At 42.0% G+C, this 17,310-nt stretch overlaps 3 protein-coding genes across 3 annotated transcripts; 1 reads left to right on the top strand and 2 right to left on the bottom strand.

The window, feature by feature from the left end:
• Positions 1–240: 240 nt before the first annotated feature.
• Positions 241–3,331, bottom strand: LOC102231977 (transcriptional activator protein Pur-beta). The gene has a single exon (XM_005812512.3). The coding sequence runs from the start codon at positions 3,282–3,284 to the stop codon at positions 2,367–2,369; it is 918 nt and encodes a 305-aa protein (XP_005812569.1). The 5' UTR covers positions 3,285–3,331; the 3' UTR covers positions 241–2,366.
• Positions 3,332–4,315: 984 nt separating this feature from the next.
• On the top strand, positions 4,316–7,479 carry LOC102232238 (histone H2A.V). The gene is made up of 5 exons (XM_005812513.2): positions 4,316–4,428; positions 5,951–6,028; positions 6,135–6,248; positions 6,326–6,455; positions 6,558–7,479. Exons 1-5 carry the CDS (start codon positions 4,426–4,428, stop codon positions 6,617–6,619), a joined length of 387 nt encoding a protein of 128 aa, XP_005812570.1. The 5' UTR covers positions 4,316–4,425; the 3' UTR covers positions 6,620–7,479.
• Positions 7,480–11,668: 4,189 nt separating this feature from the next.
• On the bottom strand, positions 11,669–14,472 carry LOC102232490 (heparan sulfate glucosamine 3-O-sulfotransferase 1-like). Its single transcript, XM_005812514.2, has 2 exons — positions 14,145–14,472; positions 11,669–13,756 (listed from the first exon to the last, which is right to left on the bottom strand). Exons 1-2 carry the CDS (start codon positions 14,427–14,429, stop codon positions 13,091–13,093), a joined length of 951 nt encoding a protein of 316 aa, XP_005812571.1. The 5' UTR covers positions 14,430–14,472; the 3' UTR covers positions 11,669–13,090.
• Positions 14,473–17,310: the final 2,838 nt, after the last annotated feature.

The raw sequence follows: 17,310 nt of genomic DNA, 5'->3' as shown, positions 1-17,310 counted from the left end.
TTTATCATTAAGTATTTGATAGGAAATTAGTTTATTTAAAAATGTCTTCACTGTTTTTACAACATGAAGGTTTGATTTTATGATTCTAGCTGAATAATTAAAGGGATTTATAAATGGAAATAAGTATTAAATTAATACTTTAGCCAGAAAAAGAAGAAACTTAACCATTTGTTTCTGATGCAGATATAAAAATTATGAATTACTTGTGAAAACAGGATAAAGAAAAACGCAACAACTCTCCTGAGCAAAAACCTTTTTTTTTATTATTTCTCGTTGAAAGGATCTTGGTAGAATATTACAGCAGAACACACGACTGAAACAGCTGCCATTTCACGTAACACAGTACAAGAAGAAGGATGTAGTTCAAATCGCATGTGTAACCTTATATATAGTATATTTATATCAATAGAAAAGGAAAAAATCTATTGCTCCCATGTATTTTTTATATGTATATATGTATATATATGGCATTTCTCTGCTGTGTTGTAGAGGGGAAAGTAAAATTCAACGAGAAGTTTTCACACCAAAAGGAAGAGAGACGATGAAAGTGAGGTTTCCCCCCAAAACACGGGAACGCTGTGGCCGTTGGAAAACCACCAGGCTGAAAAGTTAACTTTCTGTCTATTGCAGCACAGAAAAAAAACTTGCAACAGCTCTAAAAAAAAAGAAAGAAGGATAAATACCATTATACAGCAAATCTGAAAATGCAGAAAGAAAAGAACACAAGGCGGCTCTGCGTCAGAGCAGGCATGCAAAAAAAACAGAAAACATCAGTAAAAGGAGCAATAAAGACCAAACGCTGACGGCGGCAGGTGTTTACGTTTGTCGCATGGCAACTGATGGGAAAACGCTGTGGAGTGAAAAACGGCGGTGGACTGAAAGGAGGGAACGAAACGAAGCGGTAAAGTGACCTGGAGTGCTGAGAGTTTGCAGACTTCAGAGAAGCTGCTTCTACAAATTGCTTTAACATACGGAGGAACCAATCTGTTGTTCTCTTAAGTTTCCTCTACGGAATAAAAGATATATTAGGAAAAAAAAGAAAAGCAGGTATGAAATATAACCCTGGACCGTTGCATCCAAGTTTAGTGTTTTAAATAGGCCACTTTAGGCAGCATTATCTAATAAATCTCATATTTCTAAGACATATTTGAGTATATCTCTTTAAAAATAATTCTATCAATTTTTTAGTTAGTAAATCTCTTTCAGTACATATATATATATTTATATATATATATCTTTTAGATACAACTCCCCCCGCAGGAGGTTCTGTTTCAAAAGCACCTAATTTATTCTGTTACAATCAGACTGAATGTTGCTCCAGTCGTAAAAGGTCAGAGTTCAAGATTCGAGGATCCAAATGATGCACCCAAAGCAAGTCAACACGGACGACCCTGGAGGTGATTCTAGATCAAACCTGGCAACGCTAAGCTGCAGCTGGGGAACGGCGACACCAGCGTGAACGAGAAGGCCACCGGGTCAAAGGTCAAAGGTGGCCCGCACCGGACGACTCGGCTGCAGCGACAGGCACAGGGAATGCTGGGAAACCCTCCCAAAAAAATGTGGGCTTGGATTTTAGTTTTATGCTTTAGCCCTGAGACACAACAAGCCACGTTTGAGCAGGCCTCACCGCCGCGCCGCAGCAAGGGTCAAGGGTCAGCACCAGGTCTGGACTGGGCTGGAGAGGCCGAGACGATGTGTGCTTACAGCAGGTAACCCTACTGCCCCCAGGGCCGGGCGTTCTGCCCCCAGGGCCGGGCGTTCTGCCCCCAGGCCTGCTGGACGCGGCGGTTCTGTCTGGACGAGCCGTTTGGTTCTGATCACTTTAGAAAAAACACAAACAGCCATGGTGAGCAATGCCAGCACTCCCTCACAGCCACTGCTGGTTTGAGTATGTCACATTTTACTCTTCCTCATCATCATCCTTCTCCTCCTCATCATCACAGACTACAGGTCAGCACTGAGTGAGCTCTCACCATTGGATATCTAGCAGGAGTCCAGGTAACCAACTGTTGTGTTTCTGCCAAACTGAACTTGCTGGGCTACATGTGAGGTTATCAATGGGACAATCAATATATAGATAGATATATATTAAATAGAATATACTTTATCAACGGGGAATCTCATACAGAGGCTGACTACTGCAGTCTGCACTCATTTTTAGCTATAACATCCACCTAAACTTTAGAACATGTTTCTCTTACATAAACAAATTTCTCAGTCAAATATACTTTTTGTTTTTTTTTAGCATTTTTTTCAATGCATTTTTTTATAGTTCAATTCGTCATGCACAAAATAGTCGCTCCTCTCTCCAGGCTTTGCATCCTGTTGTCAACTTTAGCCCACAGAAAGCCGCTTCTCCCTCTGCGTCAATCGTCGTCCACGTCGTCTCCCTCCGACTCCTCTCCGGTTCTCCGCTCGTACATCTTGTCCCGGTGCCGATCCTGGATCTCCTTCATCTCCTCGGCGTAGCGGCTGAACGCTCCCCCGAACTTGCCCCACGCCTTGAAGGGGATCGTTATAGAGTTTCTGTAGCTGGGCTTCACCTCGCTCACCCGCAAGAAGACCCCGTACTTGTTGGACCCGACGTCGAAGAAGAAGCGCTTGGAGTCCACCATGATCGAAGTGCCCTCCGGAAGTTCGGTGTAGCCCCCGGCCCCTCCGCCGCCGGCCAGCTCCTCCTCGTCTCCCCCGTAGTCGTCTATCAGCTTGGCCAAAGCATCGCGGAACTCTATTAACCCCTGGGCCGGGAGAGCGATGGTTTGGCCGGATTGCATGCCGGCACCGGGTATGCCCCCCACACCGACGCCGAAACCGGGGCCTCGGTTGACGGTCTGTCGGATCCGGAGAAACCGACCCCGCTGGTTCTCCTTCAGGTCGAGGTAGTATTTTCGGTTCTCACGCACCAAAAACTCGCTCTTCAAGGCCCGTCTAGGCCCGCTGTCATCCCCACCGGACGACTGAGCGATCTGCTCCGCGGTGCTAGGCCCGAGTTGGGCGTAGTGCTCTATAAAATCCCCCAGATAGTCGCGGAACTCGGCAGCAACTGACATGGAGAGGGTCAAACGACTTTTAGAGCCCCCGGCGCCGACCTCTGCGATTTTGATGAACCGGCCTTTGGCGTTCTGCTTCACGTCAAGGTAGAAGCGTTTGTTCTGAATGTCCAGTCGCTTCGAAGCCAGCTCCTGTGTCTCTGGCTCCCGCTGGTAATGCTGAAATCCACCGCTTCCTCCTCCGCCGCCGCCGCTGCTGCCACCGCGCTCACTACCGCTATCCCCATCCGCCATCTTCGCCACCAGCAGCCCGTCTCTCTGAGTATCTCTGACCCCCAAACCCCCCCCCTTCTCTCTCCTCTGGTAGCAGAGCTAGCGGAGAATACCGGGCGCTGCTTTCTGGGCTCTGATTGGCTAATTATGCTGCCAATGAAAGCATTCTAAAAAGATTCGGTGTTTTCATTCGCCCTTTTCTCTGCCAATCATATCAAGCTCTGCCTTCCATATGACATTTTATTTACGAATCATAACAACTTTCATAGACATAGACGAGTAGACTTTACGTTGCCCCACAAAAACGGTACGTCAGTTCGTCCACCATGTTAGGACTGGCACGTTCTCCTATTTTAGTTAATTTTATTAAATATTTTTCACACACAACATATGCTTTGTGTGTGAATACGAATAACTGTGATCAGCACCAAACAATTAAAATAAATTTCACTTAAAATAACTACACTTAGTTTATCAAAAATTAACAATTAAAACATGGATGTGAAATCGTAATCACACTTTGTACCTAAAATACTTCAAACTGATTTTTCTTGATAGTTCTTTTTATGAGTTTCAACAAAATGCCACTTTGAATATGGCGGTGAGGTTGCCTTACGCTCCGGAGGCCCATGAAAACATCTATTCTTATACGTCTATGACAGCTATCCTCAAGTATTGAATGAATATCAAATTTATTTCTACAGCCTATAACTTCTGCATGGGTTAATTTTACTGATGGGATATCAATTTCCTGAATGCATCCTGACCAGAATGTTACAGTATAATGACGCTATAAAATACTGTCCTACTGTAATTCAACAGTTGATTTCTACTTTATGACTGTATCGTACATTTTTGGGATGAATGTGACTGGAAGGACACTCCACGCACACGTAGTCCCGCCTCCTTGTAGGTTCCGTGCGCAAAAACAGAGCAACGGAGATCTTCGGGTGGGGGATGGGTTGGTTTTTCTGCACGTCTTTCGATGATTGGCTGAACGGCAGATTCGAAGTAATAACGCGCGATCTGATTGGCTGGCCTGGCTCCCACGAGGGGTCGCAAGCAAAAGATTTGCAAAAGGGTTTATTGTTTCTTTGCTTTCGGGACCTGAAATTGTTTGCTACCCCTCAGTTCTTCAATCAAATTTCCAGACGAAAATAAAATGGTAGGTAAAGTCCGATTAATGCCGAATGCATTCCCGAGGCGACGGAGTATTTTTGGTGTAATAAACACGCAGTGGGCAGAAAGTGCTGTTTTGAATTAGAGCTGAGAAATTTCGACTAGAATGTGAGTAAAAAGCGTCGCTGAACGGCTGTCAGCTAACGCGTTAGCATGCGCTGTTTAAGCCGTTGGTTCAAGATTACATTATAATTTCATGCTTCGGTTTTATTCCGGGCGCAATGCTTCATTCATTATGCAGGCGTTAACGGACTAAAGCGTCATTTTTGCGACTTGTAGCTCGTGTTAGATCGCATTAAAGCTTGTTAGCAGGCTCAGCCAACATGTTTTGGGTGCTACAATAGTTAGTGGGTGGTGAGTCTGGAAGTTGTAACATCAGTGACCAGATTAACGGAAATCGCCTGCAGTTGTCGCTGAGCAGCCAGAGAGTGATGGGGGAACTTTTTCTTTGTAATGGCTGTGAATGAAAACTTGACCGCTCAGTCTGCAGGGGGGGGGGATTCTGACATCAGCCCCCTGACAGCTTATGTTTTTGTTTTGTTTTTATTGTTTCACATTATGTTTGGTGAATATGTTCAGTTTCATAGCCAGTCCGTCGCTTGAAGGCTCGCAGTTCAGCCTGACTGGTGCGGCTGTGGTTTTGGGTTTGTTTTGTTTGAGATTGGCGGGAAAACCGCGCAGCTCAACCGACCGTCTGTAACGTTCGGCGCTGAAGTTCGTGTCCGAATCAGCGCTTGAATAAAAAGCTATTTGTTATTTTTTAACTAACCAGGATTAAAATGGTTCATGATGTAATATACTGATAAACTGCAGCGGATTGTTTTGATCAAAATATATTATGTAAACACTTATGCATTTTCTAATGCATAAGTTAGAAAATGCATAAGTGCATAAATAATCTTCAAAAAGAAGATTATTTAAATCTTCTTTTTCATTAGGCACTTGTATGATCTTTGACTAGGACAAAATCAGCAAAGTATAACTAATCCCAGATTGGATTATTCTTATTATGAATTTTAAGATGGATTTCATCTAAAGTTATTTAAATAATGTAAAAAATAAAATTTAAATTGTGAAATGGAGGGTTTATAAATCAAACTGTTTTTAACCACTGCAGTAAAAACAGGTCTGGTTTTGATTATTGTAAGTATTTATGATTCTCCAGATGGATGCCTGTTGAAGGTCTTTAAAATTATTCTAAAATCCAAAAACATTTAAAGATTTTGTAAAAGTAGAATTGAGGTTTATTAAATCTTAAACTTGTATTTTAAATGAATATTTTGGAATATTTCAGATGAAATGTGTGAGTTTAACCAGAGCTGGTCCAGATTCATTCAATCTGAGTTTATAACTGAAATTAAAATAATGTTGCATTATCTGAGTGTTGTTAAATCAGTTCTATTTTTCATTATAATAACTCAATCTTATCTTCAGTCTGAATCTGTGAGTTTCCTTCTGTTTATTGTTGTAGTTTGTTTAGTTGTTAATGAAGCAGCGTGTTTCTGCAGGCAGGAGGAAAGGCAGGAAAAGACAGCGGGAAAGCCAAGGCCAAGGCGGTGTCGCGCTCCCAGAGGGCTGGGCTGCAGGTAACTCTTCTCTTCATTTGGCAGTTTGTGGTTTTTGCGCTGCAGGTGTTAATTCGAACTGAAACATTTAGTTACTTTGTTTGTTTTTTTCACTGCTTCCTGCCAGTTCCCAGTGGGTCGTATCCACAGACACTTGAAGACTCGCACAACCAGCCACGGCCGCGTCGGAGCCACAGCGGCCGTCTACAGCGCCGCCATCCTGGAGTACCTCACCGCTGAAGTACGTCCTCCTGCCCTGGCTGGGCTTGCTGCTCTGCTGTGTCTGAATGTTTTGATAAATGCGTGTTATCTGATCAGGTACTAGAGTTGGCAGGAAACGCCTCCAAAGACTTGAAGGTGAAGCGTATCACTCCCCGCCACTTGCAGCTGGCGATCCGCGGCGACGAGGAGTTGGATTCTCTCATCAAAGCAACGATTGCTGGTGGAGGTGAGGAGCTTTTATTTTCCTCATGCCTGGTTTCGGTTGGTTTGTGTCTGCAGTCGTGTCGGGTGGTTTCAGTCTGACTGAAGTGCGGTGTGTTTCTGTCAGGTGTCATCCCTCACATCCACAAATCCCTCATCGGGAAGAAGGGCCAGCAGAAGACTGCGTAGACGCCTCGTTGACCGGAAATTTGGGGGCTTGGGCTTTGTTCGGACCAGGAGTTCACATTTGTTCTTTTCTGTTATTAATATTATAGCAAACGAAGAGTGATTGTTAGACTTTGTGTTGGTATATTTCTCCCGTAAATAGTTAAAAGTACAGAAAACCCCCTTAACTGCAGTAAATCCTTTTTTATGTCATTGTAGTCCGTTTGACTGGGGAGTTCATGATTATTGAAATGACCGTGAATTTGTTTGATTGGCCTGGGAATATGTGATGTTTTATACTGAAATTGTTTAAAAAAAAAAAACACGTTTTTTATATAAAGAAAATCTTGTTTTGTGGTTATTTTTCCTAAAGTTACAATATTTCCTATAACCTGTTTTTTTGTTTCTTTTTAAATGATGGTTGATTTGGTAACAGCAGCTAAATGTGACATTTTTGCTTCTATTACTGTAACATTTTTGAACTGCACAGAGATGCCGTTTTTCTTTTTGCATCATAATATCAATGAACACGTACTGTACCAGTCTGCTACAGTGTTTTATTTTTTTGTGAATGTTTACAGTGTTTAAAACTTGTAAAACTTGAAACTCCGTATTGACAGATGTGATCTGGGAACACTGAGCGAACAGTGTTTGGTTTTTCTCCTCCGGTTCGCCGCGTCGTTCCGACGCTGCAGCCGAACGCCAGGAAACCAGAGAGAAGATCAAAACTTCTACCTGCAGATTTCTATGTATTGGCAGACCGGACTGTCCTCGCATGTCCATTTCATTTTATTTTTAAACGACTCGAAGCGTTTTCTAATAGTTGCGTGTTCAGGACAATGACTGCATATTTTATCTTTTAAATAAATACCCTTGACATGTTGTCTTGGCGTTGTTTGAAACTTTTCCCTCTTTGGTTCCCAATGTGATAAAACGGCAGCAACTTTAACTAACACCATAATGATGTTCAATAATTATTGTAAAAATATTTCTGTTTGCAGTAATTTTTTAATTTAGAGGATATTTACTCCTGTCAAACAGAAAAATACTTTTTTTCTGGTTTTTGACAGAAGCACCTTCAGTAGATCTGTAACCTACCAGTAGAGGGAGCCACCAGCACAAACATGGCAATGTCAAGCGATTTAATGCACTGACTGCATCTGTGTTAATGTGCAAAATTTAATAGTCAAGTCAGAAATAAACAAGGATTCAGCTATTAATCAGATAATTAACATGTTTACCGGCTTCTTTAGTTGCAGCATTAAAGGCCGTCAGGCAGGACAAGTTATTTGTGTTGCAGCTTTCAGGCAGTTCAAAGGTCATTACATGATGACTTCAAACGTTACATGCAGACTAATATTGATCCAGTTATTCAATAAAGTTTACACATTTATCTCAAGGCACTTTACAAATGCTTTGTCAATTATAAAAATTCTAATTATCAAAAAAATCGCATCAATAATCAGTTTAACATTAGAATAAGCTTTAAGGCAGATCATTCACTCCTGGACAAGCATGTAGTGACAGTGGAGAGGAAAAACTGTTGCAGTGATAAATGTGGATGAGTTTTTCTGGGACGTCTGTCCTTTAACTTTGGAAATGCTCTTCAGGTGATGAAAGGCCGACTTTGTAACCGTCTTTATGTGGCTCTGAAGCTTCAGGTCAGAGTTCATCCTGATCTCTGGTTTCCAGCTGTTATAACTGAAGCTGTGTTGACTCTCAGTCGTTCCTCTTTAGGTCCAAAGATAACTTCAGTAATCTGTAACCAGCGGTTTGTGTCAGTTAGGATGTTAAATGTTGTAGTTTAAGGCAGTAAAGTTGTTTTGTGGGCAGCAGCTCTGACTCAGATTCTCATCTCCTTCAACCCAAAGGCGACTGATGGATGTTTTCTGCCTCAGTTTTAGCTTCACCAACGTGAATGAAGGCAGTTCAGCCACTTGTTCAAAGTGAGTCATGAGAATTACCCCTGATGTCTGGAATCCAAGGCTGAGGATTCATCTGGCTTTAGTTCCCTTTGCTTTATTTAAGCCACCTGCTGGTCCTTGAAGGGCAGCGCTGCTGTTCGTTGCCTTCTGCTGCCTGTTGCTCATTTTCAAGGACTTCAGGAGAGAAAGTTATGAGCATTTTTTAAGATTTAACTTCAGCTGATTGGAACAATAGAGAGTAAAAATCTTTGCTTTTAGTTTTTAAGTTTTATTTTCTTCTTTTAAGACAGCCAAAATCAAAATTCTGATTTTATCCACATAAAGCATTAACTCCGTTTCTTACTGGTTTTACCACTCAGAAATCTGGATGTAATCTGATCGATATGCCAGCCTGGCCTCTGTATGTACAGGAGCACAACGCAAATACTACAGAGTTTTATTTAAGTTACATATTACAGTAGGTCATCATCTCAGTCAAAGCAAAGGAAAGTGTGTAATCATATATACTATCCACTGATAACATTTACACAAACAATTGTTAATACAGTGATGCCGATTTGAAATAATTTTCCCCATCGCTTTGGCGCCCCCTCCAGGGCGGCGCCCGTACGCGCAGCACATCGTACTGAGATGATTCAGGTTGTAAAGAGCTGGCATGCCAACAGTAGCCACCAGGGGGCGTACTGTAAGCGTTGGATTTATGACGGTAAATAAATAAGTTTATTTTTTAGAACTTTTACAAAACTGAAAGTCTGTAAGTTTCATTTATTTAACTTTTTTTTTTTTTTTTTTTTTAAAGAGACTTCTGGAAAACTTCAAAAATGTTGAAACACAAAGTTATTTTAAATTATGGTGAAAATTTTTTTTAGAATGGCCTTCAATTAATATGAACTGGATCAGTTAATATTAGTTTATATTCCAGCTTCTCATTAATATTCATTATTATTCCACTGCATTGTAAAGGTTTTGGTTTTTATTGTTTGCATCATGTAAAGTTCTTTGAACTTCCTTGTTGCTGAAATGTGATAAATTTGACTTGACTTACCAGGAGAAATTAAGAGATTATTAAATTTGTTTTTCTAATAGTTTCAGTTCTGTCTTTATGTTTAGAGACTTTATCTTTATTTAAGTTTAAATCTCACCAATGCATAATGTGAACCAATTACAAGCTCCTAAACTAAACTGTCAGTTAAAACAGTGAGAAAAGGTCAGCAGGCAGAATTTGGCTGTTTGGGAAACAGGATTTCCCATGATGCTCCTGGAGGTTTTCCCTGAACAGTCTGGACGGATCCTGAACTCAGAAAGAAATCTGAGATCCGTCTGTTTCTTCTGAAGAAATAAAATCAAACCTGAATTTCTCTTAGTTTAGAGAAGCTAACATTTTCCCCAGGAAAGGCAAACAGGACATTTGTTTTAACTTTTATGTATGTAGTCATGAACTTTTTTTTATATGTACAGTATTTCTTTTAAAACATTTTGCTTTAAAAAAAAAAAGAGCAAAATGTTCACTGTAAAATAAATGATCTGCGTTTGTTTGTGAAACATTCTTTCAATAATTCAAGATTTTTTTCCCCTACATACTTGGTGATTCACCTGGAAGACTCATGTTTAATGCAAGCTGTACGAAATCCTGAACATCTTTTCATATTGTTTTTATTTTCAGCCTGAAATGATTGATGTTGGCCAAATGTGAAGCTGATGAGGCAAACAGTCAAAACTTTGGGCGCAACTTGCATCTGTTTTTGAAATGTTCCCTGATCGATTCTCTGGTTCCTGTTTATTTCTGTACTTTGTTACCTGTTGTTTGCCGAACCTCCCAGGTAAAATCCTGTTTTACATTTTTTACAAACAAACAACCGGAAGCGTCCATGTTTTGCGGTGGAAATCTGCACCAGGGCCCTCCGTCCTGCTGTGAAGCCAGAACTGAGGCAAAACGCAGCGTGAGAAAGAAAACAGGAAGTTATGGAAACATGTTAGACGAAGGAAACATTTCAGGACAAAAAATCATTTTAAGGATTTCAAATATAACAAAATACACTGCAACCCAGGGAAACAAAACTTCACCTTCGTTCAGAAATGTTCCCATTTCTTTATTATCTTGTATTTTCCAATATTTTCCTCCATTTTATGTTTTGGTAGGTAAATTCTTGCGGTTGATATTTATTTTTACACATTATTTCCAGGTTTCTATCCGTAGTTTCTGCATGTAAAAAATTGCTTTCACTAACTGTTAGGGCCAACAAACACAGTAGGAATCACATGTGTATCACATGGTTCCACATGTTTTCCCATGTGATTCCCAACACGATGCCATGAAACGTTCCAGGTCCAAACATGGTTCTGGGCGGATTTCTCCTCAACCAGCCTCATCACTGATATGGAAAGGAACATTTTTCTCTGTTCATCCAGACTTTTTAAAGTGAAACTGACCTGAGATTCACTCTCAGGTCAGCACAAAGTTGGCAAAGAAGCTTCTTCAAACTCATGAACTGCTGATGTAAAGCTACCTTATGATTGAAAGTGACTTCAGCCGTATTGTCCTGACCAGAGAAGACTTGAAAGACTGTTCACTTCTTCAAAGAATAATCTGTGTACGGCTCCATCCTTCGCCCTGCCTGTCTTTGTCTCCGTGTTTCTCCTGGGAGCGGTGAGGCAGGCGGAGGTCAGACTTCAGCTCTGATTCTGCTCCGTTTTCCTCACAGTGTCGTTATAACCTGCAGAAAGCGTTTTCCTCAAAGCCTCAATGCATGGAGGTTTTTACGATTATGATTTATAACCAAGGAAAAACATGAACAATAACAAAGCAGCTGATTTTAGGATCATGAAAATCTTACAAAAAGGCACCATGTCCTTTACCAGTGGATAGCTAAAGCATCTTTATAACTGTTATCTGATGTAAACATGGCTGGAGGTTGAATAAAGAGACAGAGTGAACTCATCTGCTGACCTGCAGCTGCTGCTTACAGTCGGTGGTGATTTAACTTCCTGTCAGGAAAACGTCGGTGATGAAACGGAGCTGCTTTGATGCTGGATGTAAAGACCGACTCTCTGACAGGGAACGTCTTCTTTAGGTTCCCCGTTTGCTCATTTATGTTTGATGTGTTCAAACCCTTTAAAGCTGATTTCTGCACTCAGGCAGGAGACAGAATAAAGTCTGAATGCATTTATTAGGACGTTAGGAAAAAAACTACAGATATTAACAATAACACCATGTTGGGCTTCACTTGTAACGTAAATGAAAATGTGTCATTAAAAAAGGGCTAGAAATACAATATATACACACAATGCAGTGCTAAAGTATCGGTACCCTTCATCACATTTTGTCATGTTGTGACTATAAACTTCAATGTGTTTCATTGGGATGTCAGAGAAAGACCAACACCAAGGAGCACACTTCTGCAGTGGAGGAAAAGAATTCATAGTTTTCACATTTTTATTGAAATTAATTTTAAATACGTGGCTATGTATAGATGCGATATTCAGCACTTTGCATGACACAACGCTTTCTGAACGATGAGATGCTGAGATTTTTTCTGTGGCTGTCAGAAATAAGAAACAAGCCGCGTTAATATCATCGTCCTGCTGCTTCCTGTCGTCGTCTTCGTCTTTTTGGCTGCGTGGCTTGTGTGATGTGAGAAAAGTGTTTCCATTGCAGATTTGCTCATTCTAGCACAAAAATGTTTCATTGAAAATCCTGAGTTTTTTATGATGTTGTTTCCATTAAAGGATTCATTTCAAACTGTGCAGCAGCTGCTGTTGGTGTCGGACGGGAACTTTTAGTTTTCTGCTGTTTTGCATGGAAGCCTGCAGGTTTAGTTTTGGTCTCATCTGATTAAAGAACATTTTTCTGTATGTTTCCTGTAGGTTTTGTACCAAACATCGAGTTTTCTTTGTTGTGATTTTTAGAGTTCAGGCCTAACAGCTGCCATGTTGTCAGGTTCGCACTGGATTTTATTTATGTGTACTGATATAAAAGACAGTTAATAGGAATTCATGCTGCGTTTTGTAAAATTTGCAGTAATATTCTTTAGAAATAATTTTATTCCACTTCAAAATGATGTTTTTACTTCTGTAGCACATAAAATGGATTCAGGTTTTTGGTCGTAACATGACGAAATGTGATAAAGTTGAAAAGGTAAGAAAACGTTTACAAGACACTTCCTGTCTTTACTAAGATTTTCTAACAGAACGAAAACAAAAGCAGCTGATGAGAAACGAAACGTTTCACAAAGCAAACATTTCTGTACAGCCGTCCAGAAATGAGAGCGAGATCTTCTGAACCGAGAATATTTACACTGATTGACTTTTAATGCAATTTGGTCATTAGTGCAACAATCAGACATGGCAGCCGTCTGCTCAGCTCCAGAACCGAGCCAACAGGTTGATCCCAGCTTTTTAATGGCACAGTTGTTGTAGCTTTGTTGTTTCTGAAGAGGCACCGGCTTGGTTCGGGTTTTATCCACCAGATTTTCAGTCACTTCCACATGAATGCAGCGCATTTATACCTGAGAAGGTATTTAGAAAAACATCATCTGCCATCAGAAACAGTTTTCTGTCCCTGACAGTTTCATCAGCACCAGGAGAACGACCTTCCCACCATCTCAAAGAAACGTTTGTTGGGCTTCCTGAAGTACCGGCAGAGCTTCTTCAAGGCCTGCGCGCTCAGCGGAGCGTGCGGTCGGCCTTTAGACTCGTCCAGGCACTTGTCGTGTCCGGCGGACAGGAGGCAGTAGAAGCCTTTGGTGGTGTTGAAGTAAAAGTTGCTGGGGTTTATCCTGGGTGGCAGGTCCAGGAACCGTTCCGCCTTCCTCAGCTCCGGGAACGGGTCCCGAATGAGCGCATCGCCGTCCACCACGTGGATCTGCTCCCGGGGGAAGACCTCCAGCCAGCGGGCCAGGTGCAGATGGTACAGGCTCCTCTGCAGCGCCTTGTAGCCGTGGTTGATGTGGCCCTCGTGGAGCAGCAGCTCGTCCAGCGGCTGGTAGGGCTTGTGCTGCGTCAGGCGGTTGTGGAGGACCTGGGTGTAGTCGGAGACCAGCCTCTCCGCCGGGTCCCTGACGATGAGCAACAGCCGGACGGCCGGGTTCATGTCCCACACCCGAACTGGAACCTGGGGGGCTGCGAAGTAGCCGGGGGTCTTCTCCACCGTCAGCTGCCCCGGCAGGGTGAAGGGCATCTGGGCTCGGTACCAGGCCAGACCCCGGCGGAAGTGTTCCTCCACGTTGAAGTAGTGGACCTGGGAAAGGTTTAAAAATGAAGAATCAACAAACGAGGGCTGAAACGATTAATCCAAACAGAAACTAAAGATAAAAAATGCAAACCCAGGAGAAAACCAAACCACAAAGCAACCCTCCATCCTGACAGCGTGATTATTTATGTCTACAAAATCAGAAGTCATTTGTCTATAATTTTCTTCAAAGGACTCACTTAAATCTTTGCTGTGTGTTTCATCTAAAATGTGCCTGTCAAAGTTACACGGCTTTAAACGACCTAAACCCACCCAGAGAAAGCAAAAGTTTCAGTCAAACAGACGAAGTGTCCAGTAAGATTTATACAACTTTAATCATGATGACTAAAAGTTGAGGTTATGCTTCACAAACCCTGATTGATTCGGTCGGTTTTACCTCGGCCTTCGCCACCTCCACGTCTGGGTGCAGGTTGAGCATCTCCAGCAGGGCTCTGGTGCCGCCTTTCCGCACGCCAATGATAACAGCTCCGGGCAGCCGCTGCTGGGTGGCGTTGTAAGAGGAGGATGATGATGATGATGCTGAGGAGGTGGAGGAAGAGTATGGAGGAGGAGAGTGAAGAGGCGAAACGGACGCCCCGCTGCGCAGATCCCGTAAGCAAACAGAGAGCTGAGTCTGCAGCAGGAGAAGCACCAGCAGCGCCAGCAGCACCGTCCACAGCATGGTGCCACACACACACACACACACACACACACACACACACACACACACACACACACACACACACACACACACACACACACACACACACACACACACACACACACACACACGCACACACACACACACACACTCAGGTGGAGCGCCGGTTAGCAGCACACACTCATTGAGCTCCCACGCAGTTCTTGCTGTCAGTCAGCAGGGGGCCTCAGGGGGACGCGCCTCAATTTCACAACCTGAGAAGAGAAACAGAAAGATGAACGTCTGCTTTTACTTCCTGCTGAAGATTAGATACGATTCTCAAGTTTTCTGCTGGTTTTGCTGCAGATGAAGTGAAATTTGTTCATTTTAAATGCAAATAACTCAAAAAATATTTCTGATAAAAAGCCGTTTTTTGGGATTCCGAACCTCTCAGGTCAAAACATTACAACTATTAAAGAAAAAACAACATTTGATCATTTCCTGCCAAACCTGAATAATACAAAACATCAGGACTGCAAGCATTGATTAGTCTGGTAATCGATTAATCGATGAAGTTATTCTGATAATTAATCAGAAAAGAAAATTGGAAAATTCTTCACATTTTTTATTGAACCACTGAAGTTTTTTTTTATATATTAGAAAAACATCGAAATATGAAAATAAACAAATAATTAAATTCCAACTTTGAAAAAGAAAATATACATTTTATTTCCTAAAATGCAATAAAACATATTTACTTTAGTGAATCTGAACTGAGTGAAGCTAAAACTGATTTTTTTTGCTAAGTCTTCATATTTTGCACAGTTTTGTCTTAATTACTGCTTTAAATTAGTTGTTTTTTTTTAGTAAATTGCCTTTTTTGAGTCTGTATACTGTAGTTAACAATTAATCAATTACTAGATTAGTTTTTACTAGATTATTAGTTTATGATTGTTTCAATAATTGATTGACCGGATTAATTGTTTCATCTCTATGAAACATGAACATGAATTTCTAAGCCACATGGATCCAGGCTGGCGTTGGGTTCAGTCTTGGTGTCTCTGATGTGCAGAGCAGCTTCTGCCCTTCCTGCCCCAGCAGGAGGCCGAACTCCATGCAAGGAGAAGAAATCTGCATCTCCTCCTTCCAGCAGTGGAGGATCTCAGCCATTAGGATCGTAAGCCTGCAGCTTCGCTGTAATTTCTTTTCATCTCACATTCTGCACATGTTCATTCAACTGTTTTATGAGCTCATAAGTTTGCATTAATGGGCCGTTTTACGAAAAGTCTGGATCCGGACTCAGACTGCGGAGCTGCGATATGATTATAGGCTGAAGGCGTTAAAATGTGAATCCAGGTTGAGAGGAGATGGATGGATGTTGACAGGATGCAGATGAGCGTAAAACTAATCAGGAGTTTGACTGCAGGTGTTTTCAGCTGCAACAAAGAATATTTTTGCAAATGCATAAATGGGTGACAACTTTTCTTTCACACAATGCTTTTTTTAACAGCTTTGAACCTAAAATAGCTTCATGTGATGCAAAAAGAAACAAACTTGTGATCAGCTTCACATGCTGAGCGTCATGACGACGTTCCCGAACCAATCAGCTGCTCAGCCTTCTGCGGTAACAGCTGCTGGTTTACAAGCTTCTGTTAGAGGAAAACTGATGGCTGGCGGCAGAACTGAAGGCCATGAGACGTGCATGATCACAACTCAGCAGTAAAGGATTTCCATAAGCTCAACTTCTTACTTGAGAAAACATTTCATATTCTCTATGTTTGGATTTCTGTCCAGTTATGGACTTTTATCTGCTTGTTGTTTTATTCTGGAAGGAAACTGGATGGTTTACTGGGAAACTGACCAAAAGGAGCCAGAATGAACCAGCAGATCCAGAACAAAGGATTTATTTTAGGGTTTAAATGATGACATCACAGGTTGGTTTGGTGATCACGAGTCGTATTTACAAATCGAAGCCTGATCACAAATCAGAACATCAGGCCACTGTGACAGCGGTTCGCACCATGAGACTCTCATTCAAAACAAAAGCGTAACGCCGTCTGGCGCCAAACAGAACCAAACCAAACCAGAACCGGGTGATAAGTAATAACTGATGGAAATATTGAGCTCATTATAGGAGCTGCTGCTCAGAGCAACGCTGGTAAAAATGTTGTTAAAGGTTTAATGGAGGAGCCATGTTGTGATGACAGAAAGAGCAGGAGCTTCTTAAAGAGACAGAGGCCCAATTTCATGTTTATTTGGGTTTTCATCATGTTGTTATTCAGTCCTCAGAAACAAATCTGAACTGTTGCTTTGGTTTTTTCAGGGATGTTTGAGAATCTTTGAGTTTTTAAACACAGATATGAGAGGAAACAATCAAATGGTTGAAGGTTTTGTTTGCTGTAACATCAGTTTGGGTCGCAGGTCTCAGGTCCAGTCTGGGTTCTGCCATGTTTTCTCTCTGCGTCATGCTAAAGCTAACGCTAGCTATCCAGGTTTCTGACTTACTCTGCCTTTAAACTTTAGCTCACTGCAGGTGTAAAATGACACATGAATACATTTGTTATATTTTAAAAGGTCGTGGATTTGCTTCAGTGAAATCCTCCCTCCTGTTTGCTGCTGCCGCCGTTATTCATGTTCCTGCGGTTTAAAGCTGCCCCGACGCGGCCAAGTTATTAATTAGTGTAACAATGTTCTGGTTCAGAGGAGACACCATGTTTCACGTTTTTCCTGTAGCGGAGCTCTAATTGCGCCATCAGGGAGCGGCAGGCGGCCCCGACCTTCTGCGTTATCCCCGACCTGGAGACGCCGGCGTCAGCGTCCGGCCTCCGCCTCCTCGCCCCGCTGGGACCCCCTGCGTACGCCGCTGCCCAGGGTTTCTGTGTGCAGCTGCTCAGGTTGATGTTTTGGTTGAAAAACAAAACCA

This window comes from Xiphophorus maculatus, chromosome 12 (assembly GCF_002775205.1).
Source record: "Xiphophorus maculatus strain JP 163 A chromosome 12, X_maculatus-5.0-male, whole genome shotgun sequence".
NCBI lineage: Eukaryota > Metazoa > Chordata > Actinopteri > Cyprinodontiformes > Poeciliidae > Xiphophorus > Xiphophorus maculatus.
Note: the sequence above shows the minus strand (reverse complement) of the source record. Positions and strands in the feature narration are given on the sequence as shown.

What these genes read in the sequence shown, in the direction of transcription:
- LOC102231977 (XM_005812512.3), bottom strand. Translation starts at nt 3,284, where the DNA reads ATGGCGGATGGGGATAGCGGTAGTGAGCGCGGTGGCAGCAGCGGCGGC.
- LOC102232238 (XM_005812513.2), top strand. An exon ending in CCCAGAGGGCTGGGCTGCAG is followed by an intron (nt 6,029 to 6,134) that starts GTAACTCTTCTC and finishes GCTTCCTGCCAG; the next exon opens with TTCCCAGTGGGTCGTATCCA. An exon ending in TGGAGTACCTCACCGCTGAA is followed by an intron (nt 6,249 to 6,325) that starts GTACGTCCTCCT and finishes TTATCTGATCAG; the next exon opens with GTACTAGAGTTGGCAGGAAA.
- LOC102232490 (XM_005812514.2), bottom strand. Translation starts at nt 14,429, where the DNA reads ATGCTGTGGACGGTGCTGCTGGCGCTGCTGGTGCTTCTCCTGCTGCAG. An exon ending in TGGAGGTGGCGAAGGCCGAG is followed by an intron (nt 13,757 to 14,144) that starts GTAAAACCGACC and finishes AACCTTTCCCAG; the next exon opens with GTCCACTACTTCAACGTGGA.